The following is a 22,162-nucleotide window of genomic DNA, read 5'->3' as shown; positions in this document are numbered from 1 at the left end:
ATGCGGTTTAGAGTAGGGTAGTTGTTAACTTACCCAATTCAGGCGGATAAGATGAGATGACTGATACTCTTCAGAATTTGCAGTCTGACAGATTCCATCATTATGGTTTAAGGGTTTCAAAACACAGATAAGTACCAATTATAAGGTGGTCTGAGGGTTTCCCCAGTTACATGAGGAGAGTAGCATGTTTTTTCTTGTGCAATTGCTCCTGGGCTCAATGGAGTACCATTATACTCCATCGTGTGGGAAGGAGTCCTTTTTGGAGGAGGTTGAAGTTTGAGCCATTGATCTACTATCAAGTAGACACTCAGTGCTTTTTTTCTAGAAAAATAAGTGCCAGTATTCACCATAAGCTTGTTACAGTAGGTTAATTTGTTTTAACAACAACAAAAAAGAGGTGCCGTACTTTTGAGTGCCCCCTGAAAAAAAGCACTGTATACACTGAAATTAAAAACAATGTTACCATTTATAATTTCAGCAGAGTACAGAATAGTGATCTGTTTTGGATACAGGTTTTCATTAAACAATAAACAAACAAAAAAGCAACCCTGAAGTTATTTGTACCCAATATGATACAGAATATGCTATACATACTACCATTATATTTAAAACTGAGTTGTTTTTTAACAAAGAATACTTAGGAAAACATCCTTTAAAGGGTATAAGGAATTCCAGTTAAGTTTAATTTGTTTGCCATCTCAATTGATTTTTAAACTGAGGAATGCAGTATAGATTTTTATGAGATCAATTTTTATAACGCAAACTACTTTATCATCGCAAATACTTTGAAAAAAGGGCATTGAAAAATGTCCAGAAAGATATATGAGCTGATAAAATATCAAAATAATAGTTTCCTACAAGTAGACATATACTGCCCTCTATATCTCATGGGAAAGGCGGCTCGTAGGTTCTGTTCTTCATATCAGCCATGAGGATGGACTCAAATGGGTCTTTGCAAGGGTGTAACATTTCTCATATCTGTATTTGCAAGATCATATTCATTACATGTAGGAGGAAGTTAATGTAGCTTAAGAGCCAGTGTGGTGTGGTTGTTAAGAGCGGTAGACTTGTAATCTAGTGAACCAGGTTCGCTTCCCCGCTCCTCCACCTGCAACTGCTGGGTGACCTTGGGTAGTCACACTTCTCTGAAGTCTCTCAGCCCCACTCACCTCACAGAGTGTTTGTTGTGGAGGAGGAAGGGAAAGGAGAATGTTAGCTGCTTTGAGACTCCTTCGGGTAGTGATAAAGCGGGATATCAAATCCAAACTCCTCTTCTTAAGATTCTGTTTAAAAGGGCATGGTACCTTTGTCACATCACAAGTATAAAGCCATCTTTCTGACAATATTAGGAAAGAAGTAAGAGTCTTTTAAAGTTCAGTTCCAGCCATGTTTACTCAGAAATATGTTCCACTTAGGCAACATTCGCACCATACATTTAAAACACTATTATGCCACTTTAAGTAGTCGTACCTTGCCGTAAATAATTCTGGGAGCTGTTTGTTAAAGATGCTGAGAGTTGCAAGAAGACCCCTATTCCCCTTAGGGTGTTAAAATTTCCAGAGTTCCCAATAAGAAGGATTGATTGTTAAATCACACTAGTCATTGCAACTCTAAGAGGGGAATATGGATCTCCAAAAACTCTCAGCCCCCTTAACAAACTACAGCTCTGAATTTTTCTGTTGGGGGGGGGAGGGGCAGAGAAAACCAAGACTGTTTCAAGTGGTATTGTAGTACTTGAGGTATATGGTGTGAATGTGGCCAAAATGAACTTTACTCCCAGGTAAATGCGGCTGTAGCACTGCAGCTCTAGACCGCTGAACTGTTTTTGACAAACATTGAAACCCTATGTGCTCTTACCAAATTCCATTGACGCAGTAAGACTTAACTTCTGAGTAAACCATTGGGATATTGATCTATCCTGCATGCAAGAATGGGATAGAATAGGAAATGTTTTAAAATAGGAAGCTGGGTGTATGTTCTTTCAATAGGAGCAATGGGGCAGCAAGAATGTGAGGGATACCATTTCAAAGTCGACCCTTTTGCAGTATGAATTATAGCACAATTGCAGCATAGGTCTGTTTCAATGTGGGCACAGAGTACATCATTTGCATGCCCTCCCTACTGTGCTGTTGGCACAGCATGATGCCTGAATTTTTATTTTATTTTATTTGTTTATTTAAAATACTTTAGGTCATGTTTTAGGGCAAAAGCCCTCTCAAGGTGGCTTATGCATAAAATATGACACAGCAAAGCATATTTAATAAATCAAGCAAGTACTAAACAATACGAGAGCAATCAGCCCAAATATGTTAAAACCCAAAAACAAGATGAAACCAGCAATCCAACAAGCACCCTTCAAGGGAAGAGCAAGGAAAACAGATGCATCTTCAGAGCTTTCTGAAAGACCTATAATTACAGGGCCTGCTGAACCCCAGGTGGCAAGGAGACCCCAGAAATGTGGGTCTGTTGCAATATTCTCTTCTCTCACCCAGTAATATAATAAAATTAAATTCCAAGGTTCATCTGAATTATGAAGCTTTTATGGTAACCTCTGAAATGATCAGTGAAGCAAATTGTATACATGTTTAAGAAATAGAGGGGTCTGAGTTCATAAAGATTGCTCAATACAGTGGTACGTCGGGTTAAGTACTTAATTCGTTCCGGAGGTCCGTTCTTAACCTGAAACTGTGCTTAACCTGAAGCACCACTTCAGCTAATGGGGCCTCCTGCTGCCGCTGTGCTGCCGGAGCACAATTTCTGTTCTTATCTTATCCTGAAGCAAAGTTCTTAACCTGAAGCACTATTTCTGGGTTAGCGGAGTCTGTAACCTGAAGCGTATGTAACCTGAAGCGTATGTAACCCAAGGTACCACTGTATTCTGTTTTGAATGAAATTTTGTTTCTATGAGAGCTGTGCCACACCAATATTTATAAGGCACACCAGTTATATTTTAGGACGAAAGGCTTAGCATATAACTGCACCCCACAAATGTGCATTACTAGGAGTATTTGCTAGCATGGAAACACCCATGTATAATAAATATTGTACATAAAAGCATTAACATTAATTAGCATATGCTATATGGAGTTTTGAGAATTATTTTAAATTTAAATGCATGTATGTGTGTGTATTACATATTTCAGCTCCATCTAGTCGAAAACCAGGAGACCCTCTTGTTATTTCAGATATTAAGAAGGGAAGTGTTGCACACAGGTGAGTGATTTCAAGTCAGCAAAAAAAAAAAGTTATGTTGGTTACTCTCACACTCCCTAAGTATTTAAGTGATCCATATTTCTAAATTAAGCAAATCCTTCCACTGGAGTAATGTTGTTTTTTAATCTCCACTGCTTTTTTAAAAAAATAAATCCATTTAAAAAATAAATCATTTGCATGAATAGATGTCTAGAAAGCATGTGCAAGTCATCAGTTTTGTAATGTGTCCCATTTGTTAACAGAACTGGAACATTAGAACTAGGTGATAAATTGCTCGCCATAGATAATATTCGACTCGACAACTGTTCCATGGAAGATGCAGTTCAAATCCTGCAGCACTGCGAGGACCTTGTAAAGCTCAAGATTCGCAAAGATGAAGATAACTCTGGTATTCACAGTGAGCTGGCTTAAAAACCTATTTATGTACATTTATAACCACTTGTGTTAGATGCAATCTCTGTTGTATAATCAGTGGATGTTCTTTAATATTATTTTTAAATATACAGAGAAAAGGTGCTATCTATATCAATACAGATATTTTTGTATTACATGACTTACTTCCAAGATTCATGCAACATTAGAATATTTGTCATTGGTCCATGATAGGACTATGGCACAGCCCCTCACCGCAGAGAGTCATGCATGCTTGTTTCAGTGCCACTTCTGTATTTAAAGTAGAAATGTCACCCCACCCACCCTCCAGAATTTCAGACATGATTTTGGCCCAGCTGTTTTAGAGGAGTACACTCAGAGTAGCCTCTTTCTTTGGGATTCCTGGCAAAGCATGAAATCCTACCTCCCCATAACTCAATTAATACTCTAGTCCATACCCTCCTCCACAACAATACTAGACATGCTTAATCATCATACAAATGTACATTCGGAGCAAATTTTGTTCTCTTGTTTACCCACTCTAATATCACTTCTTTTTGGCAACATAAAAATCATTAGATTCTCAGTCACAGAAAGAGACAAGAGCATCTCTTTTGGCATTCTTAGCCTTAAGTTTTGTTGGGGAAACAGATGGTTCCCTTTCCACAATTACACTTTACTCCTATCAGGATTTTCCTTCTGAGACCCCCATATATAGGGCAGTATATAAATAATAATAATAATAAATTAATAAATACTAATTAAGACGATCATAGTGCTCCCAGGTAGCAGCGTCATAAGCAGAAAACAACTGAAGCAATTTAACACTTGCCATATTATCATCAGGTTTTCTATCTAAAAGGCAAATTCATCACCACCCAAAGTCAGCCTGAATTAAAGTCCATGTCACCTGATTCCCTGACCTTTAGTATCTGCTCATTTCCAGTCCGATAACTATTATGATCCATCCCAATCTATGCTTGCTCAGAAACGGCGTACAGGGCCTTCTGCTGGTTACAAGGCCTGATATGTACATTTTAGTGGGAATTAAAGCAGTTAATAATTGCCAGCTTTTTCATTCCGCAGCTAAATTAATACTTTGCATAGATTAAAAACATTTATTTTATAATACGGGGCGAATTGTGTGTAACTACATGACTACCAATTAAGGTCTGCTAGATGCAATTCATCTATTATGTGTGCTTAGTAAATTATCCCATTTAAATCACGGTACAAAGACAGATTATAGTCGTCATAAAACTAATATTTCTGTACAGTTTGTGTTAAGAACAATACTTCATTAAGTTGCTAGTCCATAAACTGTTGTCATAAATTATTATTTTTAAGCTTTCACTTTTTTAAGCTGCTGCATGAAATCAAAAGAAACATAATGTAAGCAATTAGGGGGGTGTGGGTGAGTATGCACCCACCCACCATTGCTGCTCCGCAGTGCCGTCTCCTAGGGTCTAGCATTCCAGCATCTGGAAACAAGCTGCATGCTCCTATGGAAAGGGATGTGAGGGTGCCAAGGCAAGAAGGCAGTCCTCCAGCCTAGAGGCACATGTTGGGGGAAGCAGGCTTAGTTTGGAAGACCCATATAATAACCAAGAGGGGAAAGAGAGACTGGAACCAGAAGTCTTGGCTTCTTGGGAAGTAGATGAGAGAGAAGGGTTTCCCCAGTAACAGTGATGTAACTGTGGGGCACACAATAGCCAGGCTGGAAATCTTGTGTAGAGAAAACAATAAATTCCTACTGTAGTCACATATTAGGTAAAGGGACCCCTGACCATTAGGTCCAGTCGTGGCCAACTCTGGAGTTGCGGCGCTCATTTCGCTTTATTGGCCGAGGGACCCGGCGTACAGCTTCCGGGTCATGTGGCCAGCATGACTAAGCCGCTTCTGGCGAACCAGAGCAGCACACGGAAACGCCGTTTACCTTCCCACCGGAGCGGTACCTATTTATCTACTTGCACTTTGACGTGCTAGGTTGGCAGGAGCAGGGACCGAGCAATGGGAGCTCACCCCGTCGCGGGGATTCGAACCACCGACTTTCTGATCAGCAAGTCCTAGGCTCTGTGGTTTAACCCACAGCGCTACCCATGTCCCTTAGTCACATATTACCTCTTTACTAATCAGCCTATCCACTTCGCTGAGTCCCCCTGAAGCCTTTGTGGCTTTTAGGTATTGGGAGTGACAAGAATAATCAGGGACCACAACAGTTTTTAAAGACACATATATAAATGTCTACTAAAATGATAGAATCGTTACCTTTTAGTAAAGCATTTTACATGAAAATGTTACGGAAAAAGCAGCTGAGCCCACTCAGCTGGCACAAAGGAACAAACAAAACAGGAGATAAATGCGATCCCCCTATCTGTACACAGTCTCTAACCTACACTAGGCTTCATTCATTCATAAGCTCCCTCCAGATCAGACCTGTGTGCCTGCCTTCTTGCTGTGAAAATTAAAAGTTGACCATATCCAGCAGCTTCTGCCCATGCACTCTCCAATTCACAAGCTCCAGGAAGTGCAGGAAATTTTAATACCATGCTCTACCCACCAGATCACAGGCTTTAAGTGCTGACCTTCACATCCTCAATGATTTAGCCCTTCCCATTTGAGCCCCAGGGTAGGTCAGCTAGCGAATGTTAACCCCATAATCCCCAAACACATAGACAAGCAAAAGTTTACATTTTCAAGCAATACAAAACAGACTATCAAAGTGATGTCCACGCAGCAATCCAAATAAGCAATGTTCATTTCTTTTGCACATACAGATGGCTGCCCAGCAGCAATAAAAAAAAGTAGATAAGCAACAATGCCCACTTTCAAGTGTTCAAGTGACTGTTACTATTTTCACGCAGAAAAGTATTTGCCAGAGACTTGATTTCTCCCCTTGGTAACCAAAACCTGTTTTATGAACTTTGGGGGGGAGGGGAATAACCTGGAGGATAAATGGTACCATATTTTTTGCCTTGCGGTTGTCTCTGTTGTAGGGGAATGCATGAAGATAAAAGTTCACTTGGGTCTAGTGCCAGGTTTTAAATCCTGGTTTTGCTTCAGTGGATGGGAAGGAGATTTGATGATGTTGCCCATGAAGTCAAGTGTAGGCTTCAGAATTGAAGTGGCTAAGATATGTATTTGAGGCATGAAGCTTTTAGGATGCACACTGTGATTTCTGATCATTTGTCTGAATGTATTATTCTTTTCATTCCTTCTTTCATAAGAGACCAATTGCATCCTCTTGGCATGTATTGCAGATGAACAAGAGAGCTCAGGAGCAATTATTTATACTGTCGAGCTCAAGCGCTACGGAGGACCTCTTGGGATCACTATTTCTGGTACTGAAGAGCCCTTTGATCCTATTATCATTTCAAGTCTTACTAAAGGTGGACTAGCTGAAAGGTAAATTGAAATAAAGATATTCATAGTTCTGCTATTTACTGTGTTCATTCATGTGTGACAATTCATTCAGTCATATGCAATCATTCTTCCTTAGAAATCTGTCTGTTCTCCACAATTCATAGCAAATGAAATACTTAATGATGTTCAGTCTTTTTCTTGCTGGTGTTATGATATGAGGCTGTTGTTAAATCTAGAACATAGTTTTGCAATAGTTATTGTCACCATAAATCACCTAAAGAAAGCTTCAGGCATGCTTACCTTGTGATGATATTAATAACTTAAAGAAAAAAGGTGTTGCATTCTCCTTATAAGGTGGGTGTTTGTATATACATCGTTACATAGTTTTGCCTGTCTAGCTATATTTACCATATGTGACATATATGCAATGTGCTAACCATTACATCTTCCTCATTCCCTCTTTATTTTCTTTTAAAACCCCATGTACTAATAAGCATTGCTGTGCCAGGATAGGATCTTGAAATTTTCTTAGCAATTCATAAACCAAATATAGCACTTTTTCTGAGGGCAGTCCTTGGGAGAAACATTCGTAACCCCATTTAATTTGAAGCCAGTAGAATTCTAAAGGTGAATAGCAATCTCTTGGATGTGGGTGCAGTTGTCAGAGACTGAAATGAGAAGGGGGAAGGAATTTGGAACCTGTGTTGAAACAAGGTGGTCAAAAGGCAAAGCAATCTATTGGGCAGTTTTGGGGGGTTTGTGTGTGTAAAAAAGAGTGAGAAGGGTGTTCCTGCTTCCTGAAAGCATCTAGGCTTGACCTATCAGAAAACTGGTGTCTGGATGCAGAGGATCAAAGACTGCATGTGTTACATGTCCTTGTTCTGCAGCTGCAAGAATCTCTGGTTAATTCCCTCCTGAAAATCATGTGCTTCTGGTGATTGATAAAATACCCCCCCAATTCAGCCACCTGGCAATAGGACTGCATAATGGTTTTGGAAGAGCCTTGGTAAAAATATGGGAGTTACAGGTAGCTTCAGTGGAGAACTCACCTGAAGGTGAATAACTAGTTTCTCAGGATCAGTTTCAGAGTGAACTGAGTTGTGTCATGATGATTGTCCAGGCATGTCAACAGATAGGTTCTAGCTAAGTTGTCCATCCTAATATGCTCCCTAACTACAGTTGTGGCCCATTTATTCCATCTATCAAGATGTCCCCCTTAATTTACTTCAACTGATCATGTGAAAATATTGTGATGGTTTGTGCTATCATTGCCTTTTGCCTGTTAAATGGAAAACATCAATATTTGCTGGTACTAAGAAAGGAGTTTCAGTAAGCCTTCTGAATGTGCAGCTTTAATCCATGGCGTTGTCACTTTGAAGGGAATGATGGGTTGTTGTTGTTGGTTTTCCTTGGATGTCAATTGGTTCTCCTACCAGCTCTGAAAACAAAGGTGGCCTGGTGATCCAAATAGCCTTAGCAGCAAGAATCACTAAGTAGCTCCATTCATCTTACACACTTTAAATTAAATGTGAAACCCGAGGAAAAACTGCAGACACTTTTGCTTATCTCGTATATGTTAAATGTTTGGCTCAGTTTCCTTTTTACTGAACTTTTCATGTTTTATTTAACTCATGTTTCAGGACAGGTGCAATTCATATCGGAGACCGAATCTTAGCAATAAATAGCAGCAGCCTGAAAGGAAAACCTTTGAGTGAAGCCATACATTTGTTACAAATGGCAGGAGAGACAGTCACCTTGAAAATCAAAAAGCAGACAGATGGTGAGTGTTGTCTCAGGTATTTCACAGGGGCCCTTTCTACAACCATCAACAATGCATACGTTCATGAAAATGGTATTTGGGTCATTGGAACGCAGAAACAAATGCACAGGTACAAGAATGGTTGAACAGAAGCACTTCAAGGTCTACAATATATTTGCAGTCACCAGTGCAGTAATGGAGTCAAACAAAAAGAGAGTCAATTAGCTCCTTACAACAGTAGTGTTACAGTCATAATTTGGGAAGTAATAAACTACTCATTTGGACTCCTGTGGGTCATTCAAAGAAAAGAAAAGAAAAGTATTAAGTAACAAACCCTACACATAAATGAACATTGAACAAAAAGCAGAGGTACAGATCAGAGCCAAGCCCAAGTTTATGAAGGATGTAGACAAACTGGAAATCATGAAATTACAACAAAAGGTTTTTAAAGCCATTATGGGGGGGGGGGGGGACCAAAAAAACCCACCCCCAGCTCATGCAGTTTGTCTGTCTTAGTTTTCTTGCTTGCAGAACGTCCCTCCATGCAAATGAAGCTGCATATCTATCTGATTTTCCAACCAAGTTTTAATCTTTTTTCCTACCATTTAATTCCTACCAGCATCAAGTCCCAAGAAGTTTCCGGCCTCTGGTCACCTAAATGAATTGAGTGACACGGAAGATGACACAGCCACCACACAGAAACCAGGCAAACTGTCAGAAATATACTCCACTACCGTCCCAAGCGTAGATAGTGCTGTGGAATCATGGGATGGCTCTGGAATGGATAACAGCTATGGAAGTCAAGGTGGGTTTGTGCATATCAACCAGCACACGTAACATGGGAAACCACTCCATGGGAAAACCTTCTAAGCCAACTTTGCTGTGTCTCAACTGTGCCGCCTCTGTCTCATTAAGACAGCGCCCTTTAGCACACTCTGTTGCCTCTTGCATTCAGCTCACCTTGGTCTCACTCTTTCACGACACTGTGACAGGTTATAAAGCATATATCAATATACTAACAGCCTTCTGCTAGTTTTACTGATGTCTGAATAGCCAGTCCATAGCTCATCCACAGCTAAATGGGTTTATCCTTCAAGCTTAGATTAATAAAAGATGCAGAACACATTGAAGGTGTTCATTAATTCGAACATCTGAGGTGCATTCATTGTGATTTTTAAGCTGGCTATGGTAAAGATTTATTGTAAACTGCCAAAGGGGGAGCATAAAGAGATTATTCAGTGATTTGTTACCCTTTTGTTTCTCCTTCATCCCTTGACATTAAGATGTCAGAGGGCTTTCAGAATAATAACTGATTTTAGGAAAGGTTTTGAAGGGAGGGGAGGAAGAACCAGAATGGATTTTCTTTTACCCCTTCAAAGATCCGTGCTTGTTTTTTAGTATTTCACCTTTATTTTAAGCACTGTCGTTTAAATCTCAGGGTAAAACTTTCAGCCCTGGAAGTGCAGGTTTTTATAAACATCCTGGGTTGGAAAAATGAGGACTTCTAAAAAATCTTATTTTACATTGGAATATCAAACAGAGCAGGGACATGGGTCGGCAGTTCAAATCCCCATGACGGGGTGAGTTCCCGTTGCTCGGTCCCTGCTCCTGCCAACCACGTCAAAGTGCAAGTAGATAAATAGGTACCGCTCCGGCGGGAAGGTAAACGGCGTTTCCGTGTGCTGCTCTGGTTCGCCAGAAGCGGCTTAGTCATGCTGGCCACATGACCCAGAAGCTGTACGCCGGCTCACTCAGCCAATAAAGCGAGATGAGCGCTGCAACCCCAGAGTTGGCCACGACTGGACCTAATGGTCAGGGGTCCCTTTTTCCCTTTATCAAACAGAGCACAATGACATTCAAATGCCAACTAGAGAAGTCATTGTTTCAAAGATAAATATTCTCCTTCCCTTACACATTTTGCACATTCCTTCAGAAGTATTTTTGGACCCACTCACCCAGTAACTCTCTGCTGCACAAGAAGATGCAACCTGTTCTTGGCCACATGATCATATGAAGATGATCATATGAAGTTCATAGAAACATACCTGCGCACAGAGACATCTGAGCCACCAAGCTCATGAGAATTGCTGTCGCTGTGCCTGCATTAACGCTGTGCCTTCTGCTTCTCCATGTGTTTTGAGACACATGCATGGCAGGCTGTGAAGAGTTCCGAACAGATCTCTCCAACACAGCAGTAAATAAGTTTCAATATAAGTAAGTGCAGAATGATGCACATCAGGGCAAAAGGACACACACTCCTAACTTCACATTCATGCTCAACTACTTGAGACCATCTAGGAAAAGGATACTGAGGTTATGGTGGATTACTCAGTGAGGTCAACTAGCAGTAGTAAAAGTGACAGATTCCATATTAAATAGTTTACAGAATGTATTGCCACAAGATGTTGCATTGGTCGTTACCTAACATGGCTTTAAAGGGGTATTTGTGGAATATAGGTGTGTCTGTGGCCATTGGCCACAATAGCTCAGTGGAGTCATTGTAGCTCTCCAGATGGAGAAATTGCTGGGTTAGCCTATATAGACTTCTAGTTGAGTGGATGACCAAATCAGCTGCTGTGCAATGTTTCTCTTCTATGTAAGAAATGTAATTCTTTCTTCATTGTTGACATATGGGTGAACTAGTGTTGGGCACTTTCAGTAATGATCTTTAATTTATTGCATAGCTTGACACTGGAAGCAACTGTCATTTTCTCTTTTGCAAAGTTCCTTTGGAATCCATTTTATCCCAGCAAGAAAGAAAAATGCTCAAGTTTCCTCCTTATACATTGTTAAAACAGGGCAGGGTCAAAAGAGCTTGAAAGTCAAATACTAATACTTTGAAGCTCAGAACAAGCAATTAAAGCTATTCTTTAACAGCAGTAGTAGAACGAAACATCATATGTAATGTTGGATGTCTGATTTCATGTCAGGACAAATTCCCAGTTGTAAAAAAATATATTTAGCAATTTCATTTTTGCTAGACGTTGTGACGTCTTTCCTTTGAATTCTACAAATATAAAATGTTGCTATATTTTTATTTTTAAGAGCAACAATTTGATTTATTTTTATTTGTGTGCCAGAACTCACTGTTCTGCTGTCATTCCACATCCCTTCTGAGGAAGGCAAGTCTCAGCATGCAGCCATCATTTAGTTTGCATGACAGTAAACAGCACATGAATCACACACAATCCCTGCAGACCCATTTGTTCATCTGTCTGAAAAACTAATGAAATATTGAGCTGTGAATATTTTATTAAACGAAAATAGTTCTGTAAAATCTCCAGGAATGGTCAGCAACCCATCATGGGCGGCAGTAGACGATTTTGGTTGAGGTCAGGGGAGGGGAGTGTACAAGCCTGGATAATAGAAATTCAACTCAATTCAGTAGTTCAAGTATAAGGTTGTGCATGGGTGAGGGGGCAACTATTAAGTATTTTTATATCACCTGCCCTGATGAATCATTAGATAAAAAAAGATTGAGGAGGGGGGTGTTTTTGTTTATCTCAAAATGACTACCCAAGAGTTAATTTCAAAGAACTCATGCCATGTCATAAGGTACAAAATATGTTGATATCTACACATCTTAGAAAAGTGTGGCATTTCCAAAACTGTCAATCTTTTGGGCAACTGCTGGGGTCTTTAGCAAGTGCTATCCCATCGCTCCAACTCTTTTCTGTCACCGTAAATAACATCATACTGTATATTGGTGAAACTAGCTGCATATGTTGGGAAATTGTGTACATAATTTCAGCCTATGTAGTCTGATTGACTTTGTTAGTGTTGGCCTTCTTTTTTTACCCCTCCCCAAAGGGGTAAGTGAACCATTAACAATGTCATAAGCTATGTGACTGAAGCTGGTACCACTTGGAAGAAACTACCTTCATGCATTGTGAAATGGTCTGATTTGGAGTGGCCCCCTATGAAACAATAGGATTGTTTCACAGGGGGCCACGCCAAATCAGGCCGTTTAATGTGGTCCAATTTCCATGGTGGTGACAATTTCCATTGCACTGAACTGGAGCTATGCATCTTGGATCTTGCATCTGAAATTATCAACTACCTTAGCAATAAAGTCAAAGGAAAGAGATTTTGTGAGAACCCCATTTTGGTTTGTGCAGATCCATGAATTTCTGCAGCCTTCCTTTATTGAGATACTATTGGTATATATAGCAGGCTTCCTCAACCTCAGCCCTCCAAATGTTTTGGGACTACAATTCCCATCATCCCTGACCACTGGTCCTGCTAGCTAGGGATCATGGGAGTTGTAGGCCAAAAAAACATCTGGAGGGCCGAGGTTGAGGAAGCCTGGTATATAGCCATTTTCAGATGGAAACTTATTTATTTGTCCAGTCCTTTGGAACCTAATGGTGTTGATACAGGTCAGAATTTAGTGCTGTTTTTTATAATGGATGTATGATTGTATTCTGCTTTGTATTATATTTTATATAGCTGCTTATATTGTATGCTGTGTTGCAAGCCACCTTGTGCACCAGTTTGGGGGAAAGGGTGAGGTATCATTGGCTCCACATATCACTACCTTACAGACTCACCTAATAATTGGGAAATGTGTAGTTTGAAGTTGAAGTATGAGTGGGGAATAGTCAAATCCGCGAGCAGCCGAGCTGATGGATAGTTCCTGCCTTGTGCTGCACTAGATGGCTTTACAACCCTTTCTATACTGATCTTCTATTTTTCTCATTAAGTATTTAACATTGCATCAAGCCGACAGCTTGAATGAGTTACTTTAGTACAGCAGTTCCCCTCCACCACATACAAATGGGAATCCTCTGTTCTGCAGTCTTTGCTTTTAGTTAAACTGCACTGAGAATATAATGTGCTACAGCCTGCACAGATCCTCTCAGGTATTTTGTCTATGGCCAAAGTTGTGTAAAGATGGAAGTGCTTACATTGGCAAGTCATTAGCATAGGAAGATGATAGTTTTCAAGACAGCTCATTATTTTATCTCACAGCTTATAAGAGCCATTATAAAAAGATGCCCTTGGTTTTTCACCTTGCTGTTTCCATTTCAGTTTTTGAAGTATTGGCTGGTTTCTGTCCAACTTTTCCACCTCAGATTCAGTCCATGTCTTTTCCTAATGGAGATAAATTTAATACTTGCTAAACAGGATAACCTGATAACCATGTTCCCAGTACAGTGGTACCTCTGGTTAAGAACTTAATTCGTTCCAGAGGTCCGTTCTTAACCTGAAACTGTTCTTAACCTGAGTAAAACTAATGGGGCCTCCTGCTACCACTTTAGTTTATGGGGCCTCCTGCTGCTGCCATGCCGCCGGAGCACAATTTCTGTTCTCACCCTGAAGCAAAGTTCTTAACCCAAGGTACTATTTCTGGGTTAGTGGAATCTATAACCTGAAGTGTCTGCAACCTGAAGCACCTGCAACCCGAGGTACCACTGTAATCTGTAGTGCAAGTACAGTTTAGGTGACCTTTGTTTTGGTTGCCTTACTTAACATGATAGTGATATGGCCTATATATTTTTTTTCCGTATTATCTATGGTTTTTAACATACTCCCAATTCTGCAGTATTCTCTGCTTTTCAGGATCCCCATCCTACCAACCGCTCATTCCATAGCTGGGTGTAGAAGCTTGCACACCACAGCATGTTTTTACTGTGTGTGAGAACCTGCGATGGTAGTGCAAGGCTACTTTAGCAGAGATGCTGCCCTCTTATCTGTTCCCTAGCCCAGCAAAACGGGATACTACTATTGAGCCAGAACACTGCAAGCAGCAGCTAGAGAGAAGGGGCTGCTCCTTATCTGCCCTTCACATGAATGCCTAGAGAAATATTACCTATTCTGTGTCCACAAGACTGCTAATGGATCAAATGGAAGTCTGCACCCTGTTATCAATTTCATTTCATTTATAATGGAGTGCCAAAATATCAGTATTTTAGGACATCCCCCCAAAATGTAATATGTTAGCATTGGTTGCTTTACATCTCCAACGAAGAATAATATGTGCAAATAAGGGGCGTTGGTGTTTGGTACCACCAACATATATTTATAGAAACTTTCTTTTAAGCTTGTACAGAGAGTTTGTTGTGTGACATGCTGCATTCCCAGACTTGGACTAGAATATATTGCCTTGTTTCTTTGTTATAATTACTCTGCTACTCAGGTCATTTCTTTATCACAGATTGAGAAGGCCAGGTGAGCTACACTTTTGAGACTTAGTGAAGAATTGGATGTTGGTTCAAATCAGTCTGTTTCCTAGATAATTCTGAGCAACTCTCACGGCCTCAGTTCCACATGCATGAAATGGGAACAAGGATGGCTTTAGCTCACATAATTGCTGGAAGAACAACGAAATAAGTCAAAACACATTGTGTTATTAGGGATGCAATGTAGTGTTATAAAATATTTTCTTCGTTTAAAGCACCACGGTTTTACAAATATGGTTAATATTTTAGGTCCCAATTATCAGGCTTCAGGATACAACTTCAACACATTTGAATGGAGGAGTCCAAAACAAAGGAGCAGTTTATCCCCTCCCAACAGGCCCCGAACCAACCCCTTCCACAACACAGGGCTAAGTGATGATGAATGGGATAAACCCATCGCAAGCAGGTATGTTTTGCACCAGTTACTCAACTTATTTTTGCAGCAGCAGCAATGTTCTTTGTGAGTACATACACCACTTGCCTGGGCTCAAAACACCAGTTGCCAGTTTATCCTCCACTACTGAGATATTTACAGTTCATGCTGCATGAGATTTATTAGGTTAGGTTAGTGACATTCATGAAAGGTTATGATGCTGAAAGCAATACATGTTCACTTGGTGAAATTCTATGCATAAAAGGATAGATCATTGGTTCTTGTTAATGCAACAATTAAACTGAAAAAAGGTCCTTCCCCACCCCCCTCCTTTGAATGTTGTAAGAGTCTTTCGGTTCCCTAATCTTGTTCCACGAACATCAACATTTGACACAAATGTAGTTTCATGCACACGCATCTTTGTAAGGACTGGTTCTTCATTATCTATGTGTACTGCGGTTGCAATTTCCACATGGTCAGTAGCCATGGTGCCCCTTTAAGAAAGGGGAGCCATGTGGGACAAGGCGATGATGCAGCTCCTTAGAGCCCAACCATCTGGTGTGATCTCCCGTTCTGAAATGTTACCAATGAAAATGCAATTCTTGTCAAGCCTTCGCCCATCTTGGAGAGGCTCTGGCCAGGAAACGTTGTGTCTAACCAAGACAGAATAAGTCAATGGCTTGACCCCTTGTTTTGCAGAGTTAGCAAAAGGCATGGAAAAGAATTTGCCCAAAGCACAGGTGCTGGCAACAGATCCATGTCTTTATAGATGAATGGAGCAACAGACCCACTTTTCATGTGGGTTGGGTGCAACTTAAAGGGTCAAGGGGACACATGAGTGTGAGTGCTGAACCCCAAACCATTCCTCACCCATTCACTCCACTAGCTCTTTAAATTGCACCCTATCCTCTGTGCAGACCCGCTTTGAAGAACATGGGGTTTGCCACTGTCACACATAGTTTGTGTTAAAAAAATCAATAGAACTTCTGTGCTCTGGTTCCCAGTTTACTTGCCGTACTTCAGAGAATTGCCTGACGCTGCTGGCCTTAGAAGAGTTTTGCTGTAACCCTCAGACAGGCAGCATTACTGCTAGTTTCTCCAGCTGACCCACAGTCTAATCAATAGTCTCAGAGAACACATGGAAAGTGTGATTAAAGTGTGACTTGAATAATTCCTCTGCCCTCCCCGCCAAAAAACACACACACTGTCCCAAACCATTATCTCCAGTGTCCTCATGGGAAACGACATGCTGCACTGTTTTTTTATCACTTTGGACTCATGAATCCATGATAAACCTAAAGGAAGGTGCCCTAGTTTGTCTCTACTGATAATGAAGATGCTCAGTTGCAACTGAATCTGATCCAAAACCTGGGGTAAATAGCACTAAAACCCACACATCTGTTCCTCCGGCTGATGCCAAGTCAATCAGAAGCTTATTTTCTGAGTTAATGATTCCCACACATGCATCCAGAAATGGATACTAATTCCCCCCACACACACACACACGCAGCCAGTCTCTCTGCATGGCCTGAGATTTCTAAGCATTCATCTAGTTTCTGCTTGGTTCGGGGAACCGTAGGGTGCCGCCATTTTGTTAGGCTGACAGCAACTTTGGCGAGTGGTAGGTTGGATGCAAAGCAGAGGCATACTTACCCCAGCAGCCACATGCCAAGAAAAGTCCATGTGCTAATCTAGTGGTTGGCTAATGCACGTCTTGGGCAAATCTGGGCCTAGGTTCTGGCTAGCACATCTTAAAATGTGGATTGAAGGAATGGTGATCAAATGTGGATTGATCCCCAATGGTGATGGGTGGGGAGACTGCACGTTTCTAATGTAAATACTTTAGATATTGGGGGGACTGAACAATCCTGTGGTTGGGAATCTGCAGGCCCTAAGCTCTGTCCCCGATTTGCCAGCAGTTGTTCCAAATCACCCAAACCTTTCCCAGTTCTGGGAAGGCAAGGAGAAAACAGAAAAGAGAGCAATCTCTTTCCTACCTTTTCCCTTCTCCCACTTGTCAGTAGGAGGGAAATTGCTTGTGCCAGATCCTGTCCTTGGATAGATTTCCCGAATGTTTGTAGCTGTTGCTACAGAATTGAGGGGTCCCCCTCCTCCATTGCACCTACACACCAGCACGACTCCATTCTATTTATGGAGATGCATAGACTCTACTTCTGCAGCAGAGCATAGGAGCCTTTGCGCACAAAGGCATTTTTTTCAGCTAAGGCAGTGGATCTGGACTTCAGAAGAACCCCCACCACCACCTTATCCTAATACCCCTCAGCCACTGAACCAGTGAGTGTGGGGTTGTACACTAAATCTGCATTAGGTGAATTTAGGGATCTATCTTAAGTGTGGGAGTGGCAATTCCAGTTGTCACTGATAATTGTAAGGAGCGAGAGGCTGTGCTGTTTCTTCCAGTTTAGTTTACGCGAACCATTAATCTTGCACCTTCCTTTCCCTCACAAATGTGCCTGCATGTGCAACCTCACCATTCATAGCAGCTCCTAAGCATGAATTAGCCATGAAGATTGCTGCAATAAACGTAGCCGGGGTTTGTGCGAAGTTTTATTTACAGACCACTTGTAAATTCTTGGGTTAATTAAGCCCCCGTGTTGTGCATCAGTAATCGTGCTCCTTCTCCACAGCCCTGTCTGAGCTTGCTTGCTTCCTGTCTGAGCTTGCTTGCTCACCCTTAAGTCTGGTTTTGTTGCTGTAAACCATTCCTATGAAGTACACTGCCGTGTTGCCTTTGCCACTTAAGCAAACCTTTCTCTATGAATCCAGCTTTGCAGGTGCCCCCGAGACTGACCAGGAGGAAAATTTCTGGTCTCAAGCACTGGAGGACTTGGAGACTTGTGGACAGTCAGGAATTCTGAGGGAATTAGAGGTAGAAAAATAAATAAATCTTAATCCCGTCACAATATACCAATTTCTTTTTCAATTAACACTCATTTTTTTTGTTTCCCCCCCTCTATATTTTTTTCTAAGTTTGCATTAATCTCACAAATTCATTTTTAAGCTTTAACCCCCCTTTCCACAGGACAAGACTGACAGGCGTCTGTGTTTGAGAAACATGACTCTCTTGGTACCTACCCTTTATGTTTATATTTTGCTTGTGCAGCTGCCTCCCCTGATTTCCCCCTAATCAAGCTGTTTTCTTTCATGGAACTGCTGTTGAAATGATAACAAGCGTGTTATGTGTTCAAAAGCTTCTCCTGTGCTACTGCTGGCTGCACCTATTTGCAGGCTGATTTTTCCTAGGCAGCAGCGCATCCCATTCTCTTCCAGCTGCTTTTTACACAAGGTTTCCTTGGCATGTATCTCTTGCAACAAAACTGAATCTGAATTAAGGGGAACATAAACGAAAAGCAACTTTGCAAGTTTTAAAATCGGGAGTCACCTGATGAGCCAAGACAACTGCAATGAATTCCACATTAACTTCCCACCTAGAGATTTACTTTTTTTAAAAAAAAGACAACTCTTTGTTTAAAGTTGCCTGCATGTTCCTTAATTACACCAAAAATGAATATAACTTAAAACAGTTTTAACGTTTCAAAAGGGCAAGTCCTCAAAAATTTTCTTTTATGTTCTTTTAAATTCCTTGCGTTGCAAAAACCGGCTCATTTTCATTTTTATGTCATACTGAAGTCCCTGAGCAACCACAAGGAATGTGAATGGCATAGCTGGGTAAAACTCATGGAGCTCGAGTGGATTGCGCGGCCTCAGAATTATGGCTTCCGTATTGCACGTCTGTTTAATTTCATGTGGACCTGATCTGAGTTTAATTGCCATTCGGAGGAACGTAAGGGAAAGCTCTGTCTAAAGGCATGGTACCTCAAGGCTTCTCTTGCCAAATTCCTTCCTGTCAGCACAGCAAACGGATATGGAAATAGATAACGGGAACAAATGTTTCAGTAGGTTGATAATTCTCCATTTTAAAGATGACATGGTGGGTTGTTTTTGTTGCTTTTTTTTTAAAAAAAAGTGAAAAATGAATTGGGCATTTGCTTACCCTAATTGTGCTCAGCTGCCTTGTTGGCATCTCAGCGAGCAGGAAGCAGCTGTGCAAAATTATATTGCAGAAACAAGACCCTTCTTCCCCATCAATCCAACCTTGTTTGGACCCCTCTCAAAGTCGTTCACTTTTCAGTATTGATCACCTGACTGGCACTGTCAGTGAGCCCCACTTGCTCATGAACAATTGGGAGCTTGCTTTGAGCTCCTGTTTGCTCCTTTAGAGCCATGTCTTGACATCACGTAAGACGTCAGCAAATGGGAGAAAGCCTCGCAGGCCAAATTGGGTCCAGTGCCAGATCTAAGTAGGCCTGCCAGTCAATTTCCCAAACCTGTGCTAAGTAGCCTTCCCATGAGTTCTCATCAAAGATATTGCTGCTTCTTTTGTTGACTTGCTTTGTTTTAATACCTCAGATCTGCAAAAATGCTACCTATTGTAGCATTCATTATATTTAGGATAAACTAATTATGCATGTGCCAGGATTAATTTAAATAACAAAATAGCTTTTAGGGTGAAGAACTTTTGCCAGCAAAGATTTTTGTAGTCCACTTTTGTTCCTCTGGTGGCCAAGCATGACCACGGCCGGCCATTGTAACTCACCAGTTATTGAAGCTGTCACTCCTCCCATCCTCCGCAGATTGGATAAAAATGTCATCCAACAACCTTTTTCGTCAAGTACATTTTTCAGAGGACTCCCACTCAAATTGTCCATCTATCCTCCAGCCATTTGCTGTGCTCTGAAGTGACTGTGTTCTGGCCAAGACAACAGAATAGATGCTGCTGCCTTTAGTTACAGCCTAATCTTCTGGGTGTTTTTTATACTATGTCATGTATGATAAAACCTTTTTGTTAACGCTACAGGCAACCATTATGTCAGGGAGCACCATGAGTCTGAACCATGACAACCCGCAGCATCGCAGCCACCTGGGGAGACAAGCCAGCTTCCAGGAACGAAGCACTTCGAGGCCTCATTACAGCCAGACGACCCGTAGCAACACGTTGCCTTCAGATGTGGGAAGAAAGTCTGTAGCTTTGCGGAAGATGAAGCAAGAGATGAAAGAAATTATGTCACCAACTCCTGTGGAGTTACACAAGGTGAGTTGGTGCACTGTCCGATTTCTCCCCTTCTGACAGTAATCTTGCACTGAATGCAGTACAGAGCAGATGACCGTCGTCTTCTTCTTCGGTGATCACTCATGGCCGAGTAAGACTGTCTTCCACGGACACGGTCTTAACAGTGAGTCCATAAGTGACTGTGGAGGCCAGTTCTGGAACCACAATTCCTTCCACAGTGGGGACATAGGTTTCCGGGCAGGAGGATAAGGGTTTGCCAAAATGTGCCTTCCTCTTAGCACATTTCTCCCTTTCGTCCTGAGTTTGAGCATCCCAATTGGACGACAGTACTCCCTCTAATGCAGAGCTTTCCCAAACTTTCATGTTGGTGATACCGAGGGGAAAGGTTCACTTAGCTTATTAAGCTGAAGGACGAGCATCCAAACTGGACCATAATAGAGTTTAGACAACAAAGCAAGACAATATAATAAGCTACTCTTTTCTTTGAGAGATGAAGAAAAGCATGTTTGTTAACAGAAGACAATAGCAACATGGGACTATAAAACAGTGGGGATGGGGTCCTGTGGCTCTCTAGATCTAACTGGACTGCAACTACCATCATTGCGAACCAGTAGACATGTTGGCTAGAGCTGCTGAGAATTGGCATCCAACAACATTGGGGGGGGAGCACAGGTTCCCCACTCTTGCATTCCCCACTCTTGTTTGCCAGACAACCCCAGAGTCATCCGCGACTGGACCTAACGGTCAGGGGTCCCTTTACCTTTAACCACACACTACAGCTAACTATTTGGAGGGAGGGGACATGGAAAGATGGAGCAGAACGGAGCTTCCATAATCTTTATAATGCAGTCCTCAGATTATCTTTCCTTTCCCCTTCCCTACAGGTAACTTTGTACAAGGATTCGGATATGGAGGACTTTGGGTTCAGCGTCTCCGATGCCTTATTGGAAAAAGGAGTGTATGTTAAAAATATTCGGCCAGCTGGACCTGGAGATGTGGGAGGGTTGAAGCCATATGACAGACTGCTCCAGGTAAGAGTGAACCATACTAACATAGAAAAGCCATATCAAGGGCATGGGTTTTTTTTTTGTAGAACAGAAAGCATTCTGCGGTCAAGTTCAGCATTCACAATAGTGGAAACTGTATTTGAAATTCAGTTGCACAGCTAAGTTCAGCTCCCTCATTCATCGTGTACTGTGAACTGAATGATAGGAAAGACACACACACCCGGTCTATGAATTAAGCATAACGTAACATAAAGACAATAATCATCAAATGCTGAAAAGCTGCAAGCCTAGGTTCACTCACTTGACACAAAGTCCTGTCGAACACAGTGGAACTTACTTCTCAGTAAACTTCCGTAGATTCAACCTGCTTATCACGACTGATAAGCCTTGGGAATGAAGCAGCCTTGGTCATCCTGATGGACGATGAGCTTTTATCAGGAGAGGTGGAGGAGTGCAATCCTCCTGATTACGCTCAATCTCTTAGACACCACGGTATCCTTCTGGATCAGCTTCAGGGAATGGCAGTTGTGGGCACTGTTTTGTAAGTGGTTTGGGTCCTTTTCAGGGACGGGATTGAAGTGAGGATTAGTTGGCCACTTGGCAGGTTGGCTGTGGAGGTGCCACAGTCTTCCATTCTGTCCGCAGTGCTATTTAATATTTCTGAAACCATTGGGAATGGTAATCACCGATGACAGTTGACTCCTAATCTTCTAGACTAATGGTATCTGGGAACACGTGAAGTTAAGATTTATTTATAAGCATTAGCAGAGCAAATAAATTCAATTTAACAGTAGCCTTTTA

At 41.4% G+C, this 22,162-nt stretch overlaps 1 protein-coding gene across 12 annotated transcripts in view; it reads left to right on the top strand.

Annotated features, from left to right (window-relative positions):
- Window positions 1–22,162, top strand: part of GRIP1 (glutamate receptor interacting protein 1) — a 352,437-nt gene that overhangs the window by 327,980 nt on the left and 2,295 nt on the right. For 6 of the 12 annotated variants that reach the window (XM_077934694.1, XM_077934690.1, XM_077934693.1 and 3 more), the window contains 9 exons: window positions 3,144–3,213; window positions 3,456–3,610; window positions 6,813–6,990; window positions 8,589–8,728; window positions 9,327–9,512; window positions 15,139–15,295; window positions 18,050–18,152; window positions 20,142–20,375; window positions 21,239–21,385. In XM_077934694.1, coding sequence (XP_077790820.1) covers window positions 3,144–3,213; window positions 3,456–3,610; window positions 6,813–6,990; window positions 8,589–8,728; window positions 9,327–9,512; window positions 15,139–15,295; window positions 18,050–18,152; window positions 20,142–20,375; window positions 21,239–21,385 — 1,370 coding nt within the window. Of the gene's footprint in view, window positions 1–3,143; window positions 3,214–3,455; window positions 3,611–6,812; window positions 6,991–8,588; window positions 8,729–9,326; window positions 9,513–15,138; window positions 15,296–18,049; window positions 18,153–18,305; window positions 18,351–20,141; window positions 20,376–21,238; window positions 21,386–22,162 lie in introns of those variants that run through there. The other 6 variants (XM_028746459.2, XM_028746458.2, XM_028746447.2 and 3 more) reach the window with 5 other exon arrangements.

This window comes from Podarcis muralis, chromosome 10 (genome assembly GCF_964188315.1).
Source record: "Podarcis muralis chromosome 10, rPodMur119.hap1.1, whole genome shotgun sequence".
NCBI lineage: Eukaryota > Metazoa > Chordata > Lepidosauria > Squamata > Lacertidae > Podarcis > Podarcis muralis.
This window is presented reverse-complemented; position numbering and strand designations above follow the sequence as displayed.